This window comes from Acinonyx jubatus, chromosome C2 (assembly GCF_027475565.1).
Source record: "Acinonyx jubatus isolate Ajub_Pintada_27869175 chromosome C2, VMU_Ajub_asm_v1.0, whole genome shotgun sequence".
NCBI lineage: Eukaryota > Metazoa > Chordata > Mammalia > Carnivora > Felidae > Acinonyx > Acinonyx jubatus.
The window spans coordinates 17630066-17650384 of record NC_069384.1 but is presented as its reverse complement, the minus strand read 5'-3'; the positions used below and the strand labels follow the sequence as shown (position 1 = coordinate 17650384).

At 39.9% G+C, this 20319-nt stretch overlaps 1 protein-coding gene and 1 long non-coding RNA gene across 4 annotated transcripts in view; one reads left to right on the top strand and one right to left on the bottom strand.

Annotated features, from left to right (window-relative positions):
• The window catches only part of LOC113594404 (uncharacterized), a 57612-nt gene that overhangs the window by 11588 nt on the left and 25705 nt on the right, over positions 1-20319 (top strand). Inside the window, exon 1 of one of the 2 annotated variants that reach the window (XR_008297577.1) lies at positions 15348-16178. The exons of the other annotated variant lie outside the window; for it this stretch is intronic. This is a non-coding gene — a long non-coding RNA (uncharacterized LOC113594404). Of the gene's footprint in view, positions 1-15347; positions 16179-20319 lie in introns of those variants that run through there. 2 annotated transcript variants of the gene reach the window in all.
• ADAMTS5 (ADAM metallopeptidase with thrombospondin type 1 motif 5) overlaps positions 8660-20319 on the bottom strand; it is a 51083-nt gene continuing 39423 nt past the window's right edge. For both annotated transcript variants that reach the window (XM_027041763.2, XM_027041762.2), the window contains 2 exons: positions 19515-19690; positions 8660-15352 (listed from right to left, as the gene is read on the bottom strand). In XM_027041763.2, coding sequence (XP_026897564.2) covers positions 14785-15352; positions 19515-19690 — 744 coding nt within the window. In that variant the 3' untranslated portion in view covers positions 8660-14784. The remainder of the gene's footprint in view (positions 15353-19514; positions 19691-20319) is intronic.

The window sequence follows — 20319 nt, the reverse complement described above, 5'->3', positions numbered from 1 at the left end:
TGACTGAGCCATCCAGGTGCCCCTAGTCTATCTTTTTTTAACTTCCTATTCCAATACACACAATGATACACAAAGTAGCGTGATCAGATAGGAAAACGAACGTGTGGCTGGAAAACTTGGCTGGGATTTAAATGCTCTGAGGACCCATCATCCATCATCTGCTGGATTCCAGAGTCAGGCCCTCCAGGATGAAGGATGAGCCTGTAAATACTCTTCAAAGCGCGGAATCCCCGCAAATGAGAAGCCACTGTCTTTCTAAATGCAACAGTGCTTTGGCAGCTTGTGACTTTGGCTGAGTAAGCCCAGCCAAGAAGATTTAGTTAAACATCTAGGAGAACAGGCTGCTTCCAGCATTCAGCTTTGAACTGACAGAAGGAATTAGTCATTCGCCGTCTAGATCACATGCACAGCGACTCAGAACCGAGGTAACGTGTTCTTAGAGATGGTCCTCAATTCTGACGACTCTTGCGAACATACCAGTCACTGTGTGTCAGATTTTGAATTGAGCCAAGATCGACCCTTATGATGGAGCACCATTTCTGCGAGAGAAAAAACAAAGCACATCAAGAGCGCCAGCGTTTTTTTGTTTTGTTTTGTTTTGTTTTTTTCAAATTGTACACTCGCTTCTAGAGATGTAGTGTCTTTGGCCTCGACTTAAAAGCTGCGGTGTTGAGTCTTTTAGGAGGTGGAAGGTAATGGCTTTAGACAGCAGAAATAAACGAGAGCCTCAGGAATCCTTCTGGTTTGGCATGATGAAATCCAGTGGCAACTACGCGGTATATATCTGAAAATGAGTAATAGCCTCATGAAAATGTAAGCACACTTCCGTAGTGTGTCCTCCCCTGATCCCACGATCTTACCTGCTCTTAACCACGACGCCCGTGACCTACTCTCTACCACGCGCCCTCAGCCCACCTCACATCTTCCTAATCTTCAAGATATTGTGTATTGTGCTTTCTTTTTGGTTTTGACCAAATTTCCAGCATTTGTACTACTGGCGATTTCCTTTCTAAATTAGGAAACTCTGGAAGAGAAAGAAGGGAAAAGAAAACCCCATCCACCCCCCCCCCACCTTAGTCAATTAAAACAGCATTAGAGGTATTCTAAAAAATCAGCTTGAGAATGTATATTTTGGCAAAAAATCTTCATATACAAGCCTTTATACAGCTCTTATCCTTAAAACAAATTCTTAAAGAAAACCCTAATATCTATCGTTAGTGACTCCCATCGAAAACTTGAATTGGTATTGTCTGTTGTATTATGGTGTTTTTGTATTTCCTAAAGTTGTCATACTTCTAAAACCCCCCCAGAAACTGAAACAGGCTCATTTATAGCGCTTACTATTTAAAAATAAATAACATTTTCACCTAAACTACAACATCGTGTAAAAATACCCTTGAAGGAACAAAACTTTCATTCTTCTCAATTCATTTCATTTGGCTATATGGAAAGTATTCTGCTTGGCTCATTCAAAAAATGTGCAAACCTGGCTTTGGGCACAATACTAATTTTCTAGAATGGATGGGCCAAGGCTGATCCCCGTGCTTTTCTTGCAATCAGTTGTACGTGGCTGGAAGTTAGACTAACAGTGATTTATAGTAATTGCCTATCATCAGTCTATGTCATGCTCACCTGAATAATCCGTCGATTGTCCCAACAATGCCCAGGGCTCCGAACCTACCTGAGATTATTTGCTTCACATGTGAGGGAATACATACCAAGTGCCAAGGTCGCAAGAATGAAGCCCTGACTCCCCAGCCCCTGCCTCTCTAACTTCCACAGCAGTGAGAAGAAAAGAGTCACAGGCATGTTGACTCACATCCACTTACTTAAGAAGTAGTCCCCTGAGAATGTGTATCACACAGGTAGAGTGAGACGGGAGGGATCCACTAACGTGGTGTTTTTCAATCTCACCGCTACTGACATTTTGAAGGGGATAATTCTTTGTTGTAAGGGGGCTATCCTGTGCTTTGCAGCATCCTTTGATTCTACTTTCTAGAAGCCAGTAACATCCCCACCACCCCCCGCATCGTGACAATCAAAAATATCTCGAGACATTGACAAATATCCTATGGGGATAAAATTTCCCCTGAATGAGAACCACTGTACTAGGGAAAAAGTAAAACTAAGCTTTCATGATTGACAGCATTGCATAATGAATGAATACATGAAGGGAACATCAGTCTATAGGATGAATAAGATAAATATTAAATATACTTAAAAGTAATATATATATATATATACACACATGCATACACACACACACGCACACACACACACTGCATACCTTGACACTTTAAAAAAATTTAAATGTTTATTTTTGAGAAAGAGAGAGGCAGAGCATGAGTCAGGGAGGGGCAGAGAGAGAGAGGGAGCACAGAATTTGAAGTGGCCTCCAGGCTCTGAGCTGTCAGCACAGAGCTCGATGTGGGGCTCGAACTTGTGAATGATGAGATCATGACTTCAGCCGAAGTCAGACGCTCAACCGACTGAGCCACCCAGAAGCCCCATACCTTGACACTTTGAGAAATTTTTCACTGGAGGGAGAAGTAAGAAACCTTTATAGTTATGCTACTTTTGAGGCAACTGTGTTTGAAAGAAAAGCTAGAATGTGAGAATGGCAGAAGCTATTTTCTACATTGGTCCTTATTTTGACAAACTCACCGGTTTTAAATCTACCCCCACCCCGGTTCTATAAAATAATCATAATTTTTCTTTCCCGTGATAACCTGTCAACTATTTGAAAACATACTACGTTGTTCTCCAGTTCCTTCCCGACCTTTTCCATCATATGAAATAGAATGTAGTTTGAAGGTCCTCTATCTTTCCCTTTCCTTTCCCCCAGTGGAGGTGCCGTCTCCTGACACAATTCCTGAATTACGATTCCCAGGACCAAAACGAGTCCATTAGAAATGCTTTGGAAAGAGAAAATCTAGTAAGGACTTAAAACCTTTAAAAAAAGTTCCCACTGACAAAAATTTCAAAGGTGGTTGACTGCTGGCATTGGGTGAACTGCTCAAGGACCCACTCTCCAGCTGACCATCTGCCCCCCATTGTTCACATGGACGCAGGAAGGAAGGTGAATGGATGTTAGCATTAGCAGTGTCTACAATGTGCAGAAGAGGAAGAGAATCTGGAAGTCTAGCAGCACACTTCAAGAGTCTAGCTCCTTCCTTGGTGACTATCTTACATGAATGACACTGTTTTCAACCGTTTTGTAGAAATTATTGGACTGCAAGATGATTTCTTTTTTTTCTTTTGTTTATTTATTTATTTTGAGAGAGAGAGAACAGGGGAGAGGCAGAGAGGGAGAGAGAGAATCCCAAGCGTGCCCTGTGCCGTCGCCAGTGTGGAGCCTGATGTGGAGCTCAATCACAAACCTCAAGGTCATGGCTTGAGCCAAAATCAAGAGTTGGAGGCTCCACTGACTGAGCCACTCAGGTGCCCCTGCAATATGATTTCTTTTTCACCTGTAGAGATCTCTTTCTGCCTTGAGGTCCTTGAATCCTGGAACTGTGTATTATTTGCTATCATGCCTTATCACAGACCACATTACATAAGGGATCAGTAAATACATTTTTAAAAATTATCAGTGTATACTAAATATGCTGTAACCTTAGGAGCAAAATTTTCACTTGCAAGTTATTTATTAGAAACTTGTCATTTACAACATGTATATTTTTCTTTCTGTTACATTGGAATTCACGTTCAGCTTCCAAAGTCCTCGAGTTCTCTAGAAATTGTACATATTTTGCGTACATGTGCATTTATTTAAGAAGTTGAACTCCTTATACAATATAGATTTTTCCAAAAAAAAAAAAAGGATAAATGGAAGATCAAGGGAAAAGTACTTTAAGAGGAGGATTATTTTCAGGAAAACTGGACAATCAGAAAGGACCTGTGTTGGAGATTTGTTTCTTCCTATGATTAAAAAAAAAAAAAAAAAAAAAAAAAGTTTTAGGAATCTATCTTTATTGGATTATAGGAACAAAATCATGGGCTCCAGAGACACTCTACCAATATTAAAATGGTTTTGTTCTTTCACGAGGAGGAAGATACAACATCTAAGAGTCCTTTCTTTTCTTTTTTTTCTTTAATTTTTTTTAACGTTTACTCATTTTTTGAAAGACGGAGTTCGACTGGGGGAGGGGCAGACAGAGAGAGAGAGAGAGAGAGAGAGGACACAGAATCTGAAGCAGGCTCTAGGCTCTGAGCTGTCAGCACAGAGCCTGATGTGGGGCTCGAACTCACAAATCACGAGATCATGACCTGAGCCGAAGTCTGATGCTTAACCGGCTGAGCCACCCTGGCGCCCCTCCAAGAGTCCTTTCTTAAAGCTCCCGACCTAGAGTTGTATGGGTGGCTCATTCATTAAGCACTCGACTTCAGCTCAGGTCGATCTCACAGTTTGTGGGTTTGAGCCCCACACTGGGCTCTGCGCAGACAGCTCAGAGCCTGAAGCTGGCTTTGGTTTCTGTGTGTGTGTCTCTCTCTCTGTCCCTCCCCTCCTCTTGCTCTCACCCCCTCTCAAAAATAAATAAACATTAAAAAGTTTTCAAAAATATATAAAAGAAAAAGAAAAAAAAGTTTCTGACTCATTTTCAACAGTACATACCTTTTAAAATACGTGCTGATGGATTTATATACCGATTCATCCATCATCTGGTCCCCTATAGGACCAATGACAGAAGAACTGGTAGGAATGGGAACTTGATCATTGCATTACAGATAGTTGAATTAATGTGCTATTTATAACTCCTAAACAGCTCATTTTCTGAGTCCTTATCCTCCTAAAATAGAGGGGCTTTACTGGCTCGCGAAATGACTTGAAGGTGATTGAACAATTTATTATGCTATTGCATACAGCCGGCTTAATATACTTTGGAAAATAAAGGTTTATTATTTATGTAAGTCCACATGTACCACTGATACCAAAACCTGTCTTTACAACATTAAATTTGGGGCCTTCTTTAAGTAAGGCACTTGTGGTCCCATAGAACAACGTTTTGGACATGTTGAAATGTTATTTTAGGGAAAGGCATGCAGATTGGGAAAACAGAACAAAAAACAATAAAAATCAATTCATCTTCCCCACCCAACCTGGGAGACTCCCCAGAGTCAGGGCCGGTACACCAAGTTAATTATAAGACTATGCGACTCCTTGTCTGTAGCTTGCTTATTTTATACAAAAATAAATATAAAGGGTAATGATTTCCACTTGCTTGTTCACTCTTATGCCTCTCTGATTCTGAACAGTGTTGTTTCTGAAACAAAAACCTCCATTTTTATGTGTGTAGAAATGACAGGTTAGCCAGAAAAATTAACCTTAAAGGTTGATTAACCAAACTCCCAAAAATGGCATATTGTACAATCTCTTAACTTTTGGAAGAATCAAGAAAAGGTCTTTGAGTGTTGCCAATTCACACATAGTAAAAAAAAAATGTGTTTGTTTATATATTTTGAGAGACAGAGCATGTGAGCAGGGGAGGGGCAGACAGAAAGGAAGAGAGAGAATCCCAAGCAGGCTCTGAACTACCACTGCAGAGCCCTACGTAGGGCTCGACCCACGAACCGTGAGATCATGACCTGAGCTGAAGTCAAGAGCCGGATGCCTAACCAACGGAGTCACCCAGGCACCCCACATGTTGAAATTTGTAATTAGTTGCGTTAAAATGGTATATTCTGGAACTTCCAAGTCTTAGCCATAAGAAGGCTAGTGGATTCCATATGGTACTCTGGTAACACCCACTCTTGGAACCCAGAACCACCTTGTAAGAAAACTCAACTTGGTGAAGATATCACAGGGGAAGGCCTAAGACTGCATAAAAAGGGAAGGGCAGGGCTGACCCTGACCTTCTGAATGCACCTGTCAAGACACTAGGTGTGTGAGTGAACCTATCTTGGCCCCTCCACTCCAGCCCAGCCTGGTGCATCTCACCAAATGACCCCAGTTGACCTGTGGAGTAGACATATTGTTCAACTGAACCCTGACTCACAGAATCATCAAGTTCAATAAACACCCGTCTTAAGCCACTAAGTTTGGGGATGGCCTGTGAATAGCAATATATAATCAGAACATTCTTATTAAAATTTTCACTTATTTGGTGAAAACCTCTACATTTATTTATGGCAACAAGGGATTTCTTAGCCGCACTTTGGAAAACATTGCTGCGGGCAGATTTTCCCATCCATCCGCTCCTATCTCTTTGAAACCTGTTTGTGCTTGTTCTTATCACTGTGATTCTGACTTCGCACCAAGATTTTACCTAATTCTGTCCTTGAGTCTGAGTGTATATATGGACCTATCCTCTAGCAGCCCAAGTGACTCTATGTCAGTTAGCTTAAATGGGAGTCTCATTCCACAACTTTGTGCGAGTTCTAATAACTCAGATTCTGTGTTTGTCCTGTGTTCCCCCCTTGTATTCTAGCCCCAATAACTGGGTCTTAACCTTATTCATTCCACTTAAGCGTCTAACCTAATAGCCTTTCTCATAATCCCTTGTAGATCGGGATCCTTCCTTGTTTTCACCTGTGTTCTCATTCTCTGTAGGTACCATAAAAATTGTCACACATTTAGCAGCTTAAAGCAATACCAATATATTACCCCACAATCTTATCAATGTCTAGGCTCAGAGCATGGCTGAGTTTTTGAAATGAGCCCACCTACAAGTGATTAAGAAATACGCTTTCCTGCTCCCCAAGATTTTGATGTGTTCAATAATGAATAACCACCGCAACAAAAGTCTGTACCTGCAATTCGAGGCCAACCCTGACGAAGGCTGAAATAGGGAGACAAGGTGCTGTGGGCATCTGGAGGTGAAAAGAGAAACCGAGTATTACAGCCGAATTCATGAATTCATGTTAGACGTGGCCCTGGGGCTGCTCTGTATCTTTCTCTATTTCTAGGAATGACCCAGGTGGTTGATCATTCTGAGACTTGCTTCTCTTCACCTTGGTAGATGGACACGGAGGGAAACTGAGAAAAATAAAGGTGCACCCTTCGCTTGTGTCTGCGTTGGGACACGTAGTCATTCGTTCTGTGGGAAGATAGGAGTTTAACTGAGCAGACAAAACAATGAGCTATCCAGAAAGATTCCCACAGAACCCAGGAATTATGGATGATTTGGACTTTTCCAGGGTCTATAGTGCCGTTTCTAATCATCTTTGTTCACTCCACTCCTGATCCAAAAGCACCCCTCAGGACCATTTTTATGCCTGTGACCTTGTCTGAACCAGCTCATTATTAGCTGTGAAGGAGACTGTAAGGTGAAATACTGCATTTTTTTTTAAATTCTTCCCAGAAATTTATTAGTTTTCTAAATCAAATTCTCTTTCCTCTCTCTTTAAACAACAGTCCTTTGTACACTTGGAGCACTTGCCTCTTTTCTTGCTGCTTGTCTGATTCTCCATAGTTTCCTTGCCGTTTTTATTGGAATTTCAGGACTACTCTTGGATTTACTCGGGGGGCCCACCACACATAGGGCATCTAAACACTTCCCTGTACTTCCCCAATCTCACACAGTCTGCCATTCACTCCATAGTCCCCCCCTCAGACTCCCATTCCACAGGGATAGAAGACTCCCAGCGCTTAAAGAGGGTGAAAAGTGATAGTAAATATCTAAAGTGCTTATAACAGTGCCTACACTTGGTAACAACAAGATGACCACTAACAGTTATTATAATGGGATCGTCATCTGTAATATTGGGATTTTTTTTTAAGTTTATGTATTTATTTAGAGAGAGGAAAAGAACATAAGCAGGGGAGGGGAAGACAGAGAGAATCTCAAGCGGCCTCCACACGGTCAGCCCGGAGCCCGATGAAGGGCTTGAACTCACGAACCATGATGAGATCATGACCTGAGCCCAAGTCAAGAGACTGGCGCTTAACCGACTGAGCCTCCCAGGCACCCCTTTAATATGTGGATATTAAGAACAAACTTATAATGCTCATGGAGAGAAACACATGCAGGAAAGTTTGTGAGATGTTTCTCACAGGTCCTGACCCAAAAGAGATGTTCAACCAATCTTAGCAATATTATTATGGTTAAGTTTCTATACCATCTTTTAAGAGTTTAGGTGTTTGTAATTACTTATTCAAAATCTATATATCCTGCTAAGCGGCACACTTAAAGCACAACAATTCTGAAACATTATTTGGTATATGGGAGAAATTCAACCTGATGCACACTAAATAGCAATGATTTCAGGCTTAGAAGGAATCAGCGTCCTTAAGAACCTTAGTGCCATAAAGTTTTTTCGCAAACAGAAAGGCTTTTGCTAGTGAATGAATGTCAATTCTTTTTGAATTTCCATGTGTGCACTGTTGACTCTTTCCTGGTCTACCTAGAATAAGTTTATCTTTAAAGAAGGAAAAATGAAGGTGACTACGTTACTTGCTGTTACTAATTTAACATCAGAATTTCAATACTAGACAGACTTTAGCGAGTGATACTCAGGTAAGAAGAACTTGAAGTAAGAATTCCAAAGTCCCGTAACTAAGGTAGAAGTACTAAGCCAAATGGAAGAATGGTAGAAACTGCAGAGAGCCTAGGACTTCCTTAAGGACTTCCTTAAGAGCTGGCTTGGTCCTACTCTTATGAGAAAATTAAAAATAAATGGACACTATTTTCCAACTCTAAAACATATTATATGCAGTACATACTTTAACCTAGTTTACAATTAACATTTATTATGCCCACTGAAACCACAAAGCCAATGTTTAATTTTACAGTTTGAAGTCACACATAGGGAAATGCTTTACAAAATAGGATATTGTTCCTCAACGAAAAATATTACAGTATAGGTCCCAAACGAGTCAGTTCAAGTGGTTTACCTGAATAACAGAACTGTCGTGGAATGCAGGCTACAAGACGCGGTAATGCTTTCAATAGCTGATTCAGGTTCAAAATTTGCCAAAGCGGAAGAGACATTTTAAACAAGACCCGTCTTAGTTTTCCAAGAGTTTTGGGTTTTCAACTGCATTACATTTACTGACACATACCATCACTTCTGACAAATTGAAGATAATAAGCAGGTCACATTCTACTGCTTATATACAACGACATGAAAATCTTCGATATTTTACTCTGGCTTGAAATCATGTTTCAAGATATAAAAATCTCCGTTATACCCACTTAGGTTTATTACCTGTCTTTACTCACAAGGCTCTTATATAGAAATCAAAAATTTGTGCCACAGCTCACGTCAAATTAAATATATTTCTACAATCTGTTTAGTTATCTGCAGTCTATTTACAAAGCATGTGCATGATTTCCTCTAATAAACATACTAAATGGAAGCAGTATTTGTCAACTCCTACATTGATGTCACGGCTGAGCGTGTAATGCAAAGACACCATCCGGAGACAATGTATTTTTCTTAATCGAAAGTCTAGTCTTACAAAGTCACACACAATATGATCTCCTATTCTAATCATACTCTCAGTCTGAGGTGTTTCTAATATGCTGTGGGTTGTTAAAGAAAAGACCAAGAAAGAGTTGTCAAGGGTTTACCATGGACATAAAATATTGCAAAGCTTAAAAAAAAAAGTCAGGCTAAATACACACAAAAGCTTGTGTATCGGAAACAAAAAGTTAGTTTGAAAGGAACATGGATGGTTTAGTAAGTGCTGAAACACAACTCCTCTAAAAGTCTGTTCCTCTAGCCTGACACTCTTCAAGTTTCGATGTCACCTTAAACATCCTGGATGTACCTATAGCTTATGTCACTGAACCCTGCTGATCAGGCTGACCATTTGATGCATTTCCCAAACATTGAGTATCAAGTTGTGCCCCGCCTAGACCAAAAACTTAAAAGAGTTCTTCTTTTTTTTTTTTTTTTGCAAATTGAAAAATTGTGTAGAATAGTGAGTCCGAAGTAACATATTTGATAGTTGGTCACTGATCAATATTAGCACCTTGATAAAAATTACATTGGATGTGCCAAAAAGAAACTGAAAAAAAATATATGCTGTTTTATTTACAAATCACAGTTTTCCTCACAGTGTTAGACTTTGGATCACTCTGATGTGGCCGTGCCTTATAAGATGATGGGCCATTTGGTTTTTCATTTGACCTATGACAGTCCACATGGACCAGTTGGTGGAGCTCCAGGATAAGAACCACAGGTAGCCAATTTATCACTAAAGTGCTACTATATTTGGAAGGTGCAATTAACTGGGTTGGCTAATATGTACATTTCAGTCTTCCTCTCTTTTAAAACCAACAACTTCTAGCAACTATACCTTCATTATTTTCCCCATAAAATCTGCATTGAGAACTATGGTATCATTACACCAGAAAGACATTTGGCAGATGAATACTTTTCTGATCTGAGCATCATGTGTATTTCCAGTTTCTTTATCTCACTAATGTAACAGGTTCTTGTTTCAATATGTTCCCATGCGCTAACTGATTAGAATATAATTATGCATTATAGACTGATGTGTTTCATGATCCTATAACTTCAGACGTCATTTCTCTAGTTCATGCTAGCAAGGAGGCTATTAGGGAGTTTTCTGGGTTTTTTTCAGTGTACTAATTACCTAAAATGGTCTGTCTGACAATCTAAAACTATAGGTGTTGGCAAATGAGAAAAATGATAGAGAAAACATACAAGTTCCTTTCCTGTGTGTTTAAATGATAGACTGGCTCTATGATAGCTCTGGATGACCATTTCTATACTCATGGTTATTCATTTATTAACTTTGAAATGTTAAAAAAATATGAGGTATTTTTATCACCTCCACTTAATCATAAATAGATCAGTAATATTCACCAATCCTCAGCCATAAACTATTAGCAAAATTTGGCCATTACTAAATCCAATCTTCTTTCACAAAGAGTGACCTCTAAGTCATACACAAGTCCTGGACTTCATTGAATCTGGCTGCTGTGCTCACCTAAACCATTACAATGACCTTGTTATTAAGGAATGAGTCAGTGGGGGAAACATCAGAGCCAGAGATAGATCTGGTCAGTTGTATATCCAAGGGTGCTTTGCCTTATTACTGTGACCAGACTGAAATCAGTCAGAGGCAAGCTGATGTGATAAAAGATGTCCTTGCTTGTCCCAAGTCCTATTTTCACTCAGTGAGATTCATTAGTAGTACAAAGTGACATTCTATCAACGGAGACCCCATATTTGTAGCAACGTTCATGATTACTAGTATTTAAATCACTTAAATGCAATTTGTTTACTCTAACTATAGGATCCCGCCAATGCTAGAGAATAAATGGTATTAATTTTTAAGGAGTGTTTTTAAAGCAGCAAAGGACAGTATTTGGTTTTATCATCACTGATAGCTCTTGGGACATTGTGTGCACACAAATTTCATGTATCAACAGCTCCCTGTCCGCGTTTATCACTGGTATCAGGGATTCTGAACTGTGTCTTAGCTTCTGTGGGAAGCTTCCAGGCTATCTATACACCAAGTTGAGAACTTAGGCTTCAGTTGCTTGAATAAGTGTTTTTCTTATCTGTGACTTGGAAAAACTAGTATTAATGAAACCCAACAGACTTATTAATGTAACTACAAGTAACGAATACCACTAGTCAAGAAAGAGTAAGTTTAAAACTTCCTTAGAGAGGAAGACTACAGTATCAGAATAAGGATACGTGAGGAATATATACATATACGCCTGTTTCACGCAGAAAGCCTTCGTAAAAAAATACAAAAGCAACCAGTGCTGTATATTATGTAAACTCACAAAGTGTACTTTATACACAAACATGAAGCATAAATTAAAAGTAGGACAACAGCAAAACTTTTTAAATATAGAATTTGCACATATTTTTGTTAAATAAGAATAAATACTTATATCACACAAATTCACATACCAGTCGCAAAAACAATAAATTACATTTTTTTTCAGTGCTGCAACTTTATTTTTGTTTGTGATTAATCCCTTCATTCTTAGTTTCATGGGATAAAACTGTTTCCACAGGAAGGCAAAGGACGTTGAATTTACTGAACAAATTAAAACAATGCCCTGAAACCTTTAAACAACAAGGCAGGGCTTAATTTGGCCTTTTCTGTTCCAGAAGAAAGAGATGTCATTTTCTTCTGGGCTCCCTTTATTTAGTGACACTGAATCCGGAGTGTTTAGTTTTGTGGGATTAGATTCTTACTATCCTGAGCATTTTCAGACAAACTTTTTTCCTCGAGGAAGGAGCCTCAGCATCGTGAATCCTGGACTCTTCATTCACGATGCAACTATGGAAAGGGGAAATGCATAGTCCAACATTAGACTGGACTGAATTAGATTTCATTATAGGGGATTTTCCCTTTATCATTCCTTTTATCTATTGAACACTCCATTTCTCTGAATTTCAGTTTCCAGTCTGTATCGCTTTTCTCAGGAGTTTAGATAGACATACATTCCTCAAACTATTGATACTCGTATGAAAAAACTAAAAAAAAACTCCTTAAAAGCACGGAATAGTGGTTTATTCCTTTTAAGCTCTCTAGGATTATTTCAATGAGAAGTATAAAACTTCACTGTTTGGGGGGAAAATAAATGACAAATCATACTAAAAAAATCTATGAATACAGTATAGAGAAGCAGAGTAGGAGACAAACATGGCTGCCCTTCAATTATTTTTTTTCATGCTGCTATGAATATAACAACAAAAGATAAAAACAAATTTTGTCCCAGTTGAGTTACTTGATTAAAATTATTTTGAAAACTGGGAAAAAGTCAGGTTGGCCTGGCTATTAATTCTTTTGGAATAGTCAAATCGTCGGTATGATTTAAATTTCTTTTCCGAGTGATTTGAATAGCATTGTTTCCTGTCCCTGATATCTGGTGACCTCCATCAAATGTACGTGACCAGCTCTATATAGGACTCATTTCTCTAATGAATAATTTATTAAGAGTAAATGACCATGTCTAAAGCAAAGTCAGTCGATGAAAAGCCAAAGGATGATTAACAGTTTTGTAAAACGTTATTTTGTTTCACCAAATAATTTCTTAAGAAAATACTTAAAACAGTGAGACCTCCATTCTCCTCACCCACTGAAATCAATGTGATCTAGCAAGATCAATTACATAATTATTTTATATTAAAAATATTTTCTAATAAAAATAAACTCTGGTGAGCTTTAAGGGAACTCAAACAATTGTCCCCTAATATCTTTATATGCAAATCTCTAATAATAGGCACATTTGGTATGATTATTATAAAGTTTCATATGAAACAATTGACTTTGTAATCTTTCATAAAGAAAAAGAAATCCCGATGAATTTGAACACCTTGGATTTTCTGAGCTATGGGGTAGAGGGGTACAGTTGACCATTTAAAAAGAGATTTTTAGGCAGTCAATCGTAAAAAAAATTCCATATCTAACACTCAAACGTACAACCTACCCAGACAGGCTATGGAAACAGAAGCAACAAACTTCTCAAAAATCGTCCCGTTTCATCAAACACTTACTGGTACAACCAAGTGCTTTCCAACTGGGAAAAATCTTATGGACAGTATCGTATACTTGGATTTAAAAAGACAACGCAAAGAATCACTGCCTGTGTGGTGTGGAAACAGTCTTATTAATATTAACCACTATTTTTTTTTCCTTTTGCAAGAGCCACATATATGATAATCACTTCTAGATGTGACTAACTCCAAAGTGATCTTTAATACTCCTATCAAACTAAATCAACAAGTACAAAACATTGCGGGTCTTAACAGAACCCTTGAACAAAACATACAAGCGAAAACAAATGCATTTTCAAGGCTGGCTGGTAAGAGGTATACCAGTGTTGAACGTGTCGGATGCGATTAGAAAACTCTCTGGCGTGTGTTTTGTACGAATATTACACAAGGTAGGACATTAGCTGGAAGCCTCTGAAAGGGCAAGCAGTGTGAAGATACAAATCGAAAATTTATATTTGTGTGTTTTTCTGCCTTTTAAATTCTAACATGAGGAAACTAGTGTTTAGACTCTTGAATACGCCTAACATACACACACGCAAACACTACATCTACATCCTAATTATGCATTCATTTGGCTGGCTGCCTGAAAAAACACAGGCAGTTGACGTTTAAGTAAATGGATCGGTGTATCTATTTAAATGACCAGCTACGCGGAGATCCTTTTCCTTTTTAGAATTTCGCAGAAGATGCTTCCTGTCAAAATGGTTTTTGACTAAAATCTGATCTCCTGTAGTCTGAAAGTATGTGAAATCTTGTGAAAACAGCAGCAGGTTCTTAATTTCCAGTAAATCATCCACAGCTCTTTCTGGAAACTGGAAGGAGTTGAAATAGCTGCAGACCTACTTTGGTCAAACATTTTTTATAGAAATATATATATATATATATTTTTTTAATAGAACCAAGTGATATAAAGTGACATACCAAGGGAGAATGATTTACAAACAGTAAAAATAAGCTACTGTGTATTATGGATGAAAATGATTATGATGCCTTTGGAGACATTCTATAAGAGGTAGGTGACAAAGGGGAGACTGTTCTGCCATCTTCAAATGTCCCCTGATTCTACATTCACCAGTGTTTTTTCATTCTTGTAGCCCAGGGGATGTTCAATAACTCCCAAGTTTTTCTGTATTCCAAGGTCACTACTGTCGCACGAAGCAGTGCACATCTCCATTTGGTCACAGAGAGCAGATTCTGCCCATAATTAGACTCCTGTTGACAATGACATTGAAGCGTGACTTTCTGTGCTTCAGGTAGACCTCTTGTTTACCACGATTGATCACCACCATTTGCCACGACCGATCAGTGATGAATCATCCAGTTAGCTCTGCATAAGCTCATGACCACAGGCTAACATTTCTTTAGCAAACATTGCTTAAACGCAGAAGGCCTCTGGGAGAGAAGGCATCCCTTCGCTAACTTCCGGTTTGCATCCTGGCACTGGACCGTCCGGGTGTGCCAGCCCGTATCACAGGTTCTGGAACAGGCGAGCCATGGGCCTGTCACCCACTGCAACTGTGGAGTGTGTGAGCCCACTTTATTGCTGCCGTGGCTACTGACAGAGTTTACTTTTTGGGTGGACTTCTTGGGAACGAAAAAACTGTAGCGGACATCTAATGCTTTAGTTGGATCTGTTGCAAGAATCTGCACTATTAGAATTTCCTTCGTGGCTGAGTAGCCCATCCCATGCAAGAAGTCATCCCTGTGGCTCCAACCACTGTAGTTCATGACTGTTCCATTGATGTCGATGATGGTTTCCGAGGTGGAGATCATGTACTTCCCATTGATAAGGTACTCACCATTTTTCTTCTTCAGGGCTAAGTAGGCAGTGAATCGAGTCTGGTCTTTGGCTTTGAACTGTCGGACTTTTATGTGGGTTGCCCCTTCGGGGATCCTCACCACATCAGTGTAACCCTTACTGGAAGCAGGAATGTCCACAGAGGAGAGAGAGGTAGAGAAAGAAGGAAAAATAAGTAAACACTTAGTAAACGGATAAACAAATACGAGTTCTCTAAAAGTCTTACCTTATCTTCACACGTTTTAATGTAGTGAAGAGATTAGTTTAAAATTGGCTTCAAAAATTAGTTTCCTTATAACAAAATAAAATTGTGAGTAGACTATGAGAGTATATACATTTTTATTGTGATGTTCAAAATTAGGATGTTAACAACCTGCCTTCGTTTTAAAACGTACGCCAACTTTATTTAGATTTTCAAACACATTGCACACTCTTACCAAAGCCTATCATCTTTACAAAGCTCCTTTATGTTCTTTTGTCACAAAATGGGATATGTGTAAATACTAACAAAAATCCGCCCTCAGTCTCATAGAAATCTTTAAATTAACGAGTCTCAGATTTGTCTGCAGACTAAAATCAAGCAGAGGTCTTTTAAAAATTTAAATCCCCAGACCCCACACCAATTAAATCCCATCTGTCAGGATGGGAAGAGACAGCAGGATTTTGGGAGTCATTCCAAATGTGCAGAATAGTTGGGGAACCACAGATTTAACTGATGAACTAGAGACACAGTAGAAGTTCTATTTCTATTTCTACTAGAACTCTGGATTATTTGAGCAGAACACCAATGGAATGTAAAATTCTGTAAGTGGGTAACCATCGCTGACTAGTATCATCAAAACAAAAAAAAAAGTGAATCTTTGATGCCATAGCAAATTTCCTCAAATGCTGTGTCCATGAAACTTACGACAGATAAAGTGACGCTATGTGATGGGTGACAAATAAGGTAGGTCTCGAACGACCCATCATATGCTCCAGAATATGGGCAAAGGCATCAATATCTCTAATATCCACAGCTTTTGAAAAAGGCCAGGACAGAAATGCTAATTGAGCACCAAGAGACTCTACGTGTAAGGAGTCATCTTTGTGAAAATCTCTGCCTCCAAAAGTAATTTGATAATAAGGTCCCCATATGTTTTACTTTCTTAGTTATTTGAATAGAAACAAATTGCCCGTGTAGTGTGGTGTGTGTGAAATTAAATGATCTGCTGCTAAATTCTTACTCAGGTTGAGGGGTTATGGGGCAACTAATTTTTACCCTGAAAATCCCTAAGGTATTTGCCCTGCCCAGGCATTTCCTCTGAATCCAGAGGGGCTCCTCCCCAGGGAAATCCTTTTGTGTGTTGGGAATCTGATGGACAGCGACTGCCACTTTCTATTGTGTTGGGAGAAAGAAGATGCAAGGCTGATGATACTGCTTACCCATCCAACTGGACTCATTATTTTTATTTTTGTAATACATTTTGCCTTAGAATTTGTTACGGGACTTACTTTTTTTGAAATATCTAGGATCAAGAGATCATAGGCAAACCTACCGTGGCCTGAAACATAACCTGGAGGGGTGTTGGGGAGGATCTCTCGTCTTACGTAGGAAGCATATAAAGTGGAGGTATATTACAGTATTTGAACAGGTGCACTCCAGAGCCGGTGGCAGTGCTGGGCTCCAAAGCCATGGCCCCTTACTCTTACTTTATGCTCCTTTCACAACATCCCCATGTGCGATACCCTTACCTCTGCCAGTCATACTTTATAACCGTTACAGGAAAATACGTTCTGATTATATACAGAGTTTAAGTGACACCGAACAGGATGTCAAGAAAATAAAGAATGAAGGGTAAGGGAATCAGGTAGGAGAGCTTTTTTGTTTTGTTTTGTTTTGTTTTAAATCCTTATTCCTTAGCGTTCCTCATATTCGTGAGAATCAGTTGGGATTATCAGCCATTGCAGGAGGTCTTGAGACTGACCTTCCCAAGGCAGCGGGAGGTAGTAGGCCTAGTGCCTTGATTTCTTAGCGCCTCAATAAAATATGATTCTCTTACTCTCCTGATACTGAGCAAGAGGAGGACGGAGCTGCCATTTACTGAGGTGAGGAACATTGAGGGAGGAGTGAATTAAGATTAGGGTCGTATTTGTCAAGAGGTGTGAGCTTGCTGAAATATTTTAATATGCATCATCTCCTCTGATGCACACAGCAATATTAACTTGCAAGATAATTACTATTAATTCCATTCTACTCTCACGAATTCTGGTTGTAGGGGTGCCTGGGTGGCTCAGGCGGTTAAGCATCTGACTTCGGCTCAGGTCATGATCTCACAGATCGTGAGTTCGAGCCCTGTGTCGGGCTCTGTGCTGACAGCTCAGAGCTTGGCCCCTGCTTCAGATTCTGTGTCTCCCTCTCTCTTTGCCCCTTCCCCACTCATGCTCTGTCTCTGTCTCTCTCTTTCCCCAAAATAAGTAAACATTAAAAAAAAAAGAATTCTGATAGTAAAAAAAATATAAAAGCGACCCTTCAAAGATCACATGATGTTCGTCACTGAGTCAGAGCTTGATTGTCAAGATTTCAGCTCCAAGATCAATGTCCTTTCTCATATGTCACATTTGACCAAGGTAATTTATCTGGAATAGTTCAACAGTCATATCACACAATATAATCTTGGTTAAATCAACTGACAAGCTGTTGTGTCACCCACCACTCGTCGCTACTGTGAATTTCTTCATCTTTTCATGTGACAATGAACATGCAGATATTGGTTGTCAATACAGAGACAAAATGCTAAATTTAGTACTTTAAAAAGTGGCTTCTAAGCTTATGTAGGAAAAATGCATAGCATATAGTACATAAGGTATTTTACTTCTTATTTGATTCTTGAACTTCTTCCCTTCCCCTTCTTTTTTTTTTAAACAAGATAGCCTTCTCATCTCATGACCTAAGGTATAGCCTTTGCTTTAGCATTTAACAACCGTGCAAAATTAGATAAGCCCTACACTTTCAGAGTCCCAGTTTCCTCATTTGTAAAACAAAAAGGTATACTTCATCATTTCTAAGGTGTCTTGCACCTTGGCAATATATACAAATGCAGTATGTAATTGACATGCAGGGTATTTTACAGAGATGGCTCAATACAGTCCGATGAATCGCTAGCAAACAAGATTAGTAATGCATCTTTTAACTCAGAATAGATTCTGCAGACATACAATTTTTTTATTATATCAAAGATAATTTCCAGTGGTTCATAATAACATGGCATGTGACTATTTTAATAAATCCTTATTGTTCATTGGGTTTGCATATTACCTGCCGGTAAAGACAATACAGCACACACATCAAGAATGCATGCGTACTGGGCCAACACTACTCAGCGAAAGAGTGGTTTGAGAAAGGGGAAAGACAATCCTGCATTCCAGCAGACTTTTTAGCCTGTTCCGTCCTCCTAGCTGATAACATAATATTTCATGCCAAAAATTGGGTACTTTATTTTTATCATTTTTTTAAGTTTATTTATTTATTTTGATAGAGAGAGAGTGAGCAGGGAAGGCGCTGAGAGAGAGAGAGAGGGGGAGAGAGAGAGAATCCCGAGCAGGCTCTGCACCATCAGCATGCAGCCCGATGCGGGACTCGAACCCACCAACCATGAGATCAGGACCTGAGCCAGAACCAAGAGTTGGGCGTTGAACGGACTGAGCCACTGAGACGCCCCCCCCCAAAACTGGATACTTTATACATTTACATACTTAAAACAAAAGCATAATCAAGGACCATGACAGGAAGCAGACGTTACTGCATATATTTCTTTATAGAGAAAATTTAAACCTGCAGAGGTCACTATAAAATGGGATTGCTGTCTCCATCACCCCAGTTAACTTACAGGTCTTCTCAAGAAAAATACAGCCTGATGAAAAATCCTTTGTGAAGTGAAATCGTTATGATGCAAACTGGCCATCCTTCCCTAAATTATGCTTCCGAAATAAGAGATGCTTCAGAAATAGCGAGATGGCTAGCGGGGACCCCACCGACTTTTCCTTCTGGGTGTTCCCACTCTGCAAGACCTTGACCCTGATCAGAGCCATTGCGGTTTATTTGCCACCAGAGGCACCAGGAGCTCCGGCTCTGCAACCAGAGCTTTCTCATCTCCCTCCCTGGTTCTCAAGTGGACCCTATGTTACTGGAGCCATGCTGGATCCCTCCACGGATGGCTCATGACGTAGCATGAGTCACCCTTTCAGTTTCTCAAGGCTAAAGCTTTGTTCCATGCACGTAAGGGCAAGGGTTCTACCCCCTCACCTTTTTTTATTGAAGGTCCCGACCACCTTGGTGCAACTGGAGTTGTCTCCCCCGCACACTGCGCACTTGTCATACTGCAGCCTGGAGCCGATAATGCCGTCACACCCAGTCCGGACACACTTCCCCCGGACGCACACGGAGTTACTATACGGCCTGCATTCTGTCCCATCTGTCACCTGAATAACGAGGCTCACGTTAGCAGCGGGAGATACTTGTGCCCAGGTGGTTTCGTTTGCACGGTAAGAGAGCAAGTCCTAATTCGTTGAGTTTTGAGTTTGATCAGGACAGTACATCGAGAAATGAACAAACAACCAAAAAAGCATAGTTCCCAGGAGTATCTAACCGAAACATCCTCGACATATTGGCAGAAGGAAGACCTGAGATAAATCTCAGTTATGCACTTTCTCTGGAGCCTAATTCCAAATGTGCCAGGAGACCCAAGGTCGTCCTCTCCCTTTCTGTATCCCGAGCATGTTCCCATGGTATCGTCTCGCCTTTTTACATTGCTAGAAACGATCGTTTCACTTCGCATGTGGGACGTGTCCCTTGTGCGGAAAATGAGCAAGCTCAAGATGGCAGAGATCTGGAGCGCCTGGGTGGCTCGGTCGGTTGGGCATCTGACTGCAGCTCAGGTCACGATCTGGCGGTTTGTGGGTTCAAGCCCCGCCCTGGGCTCTGTGCTGACAGCTCAGAGCCTGGAGCCTGCTTCGGATTCTGGTCTGCCCCTCCCATACTCATGCTCTGTCTCTCTCTGTTTCTCAGTAATAAACATTTTACAAAGTTTAAAAAAAAGATGGCAGAGATC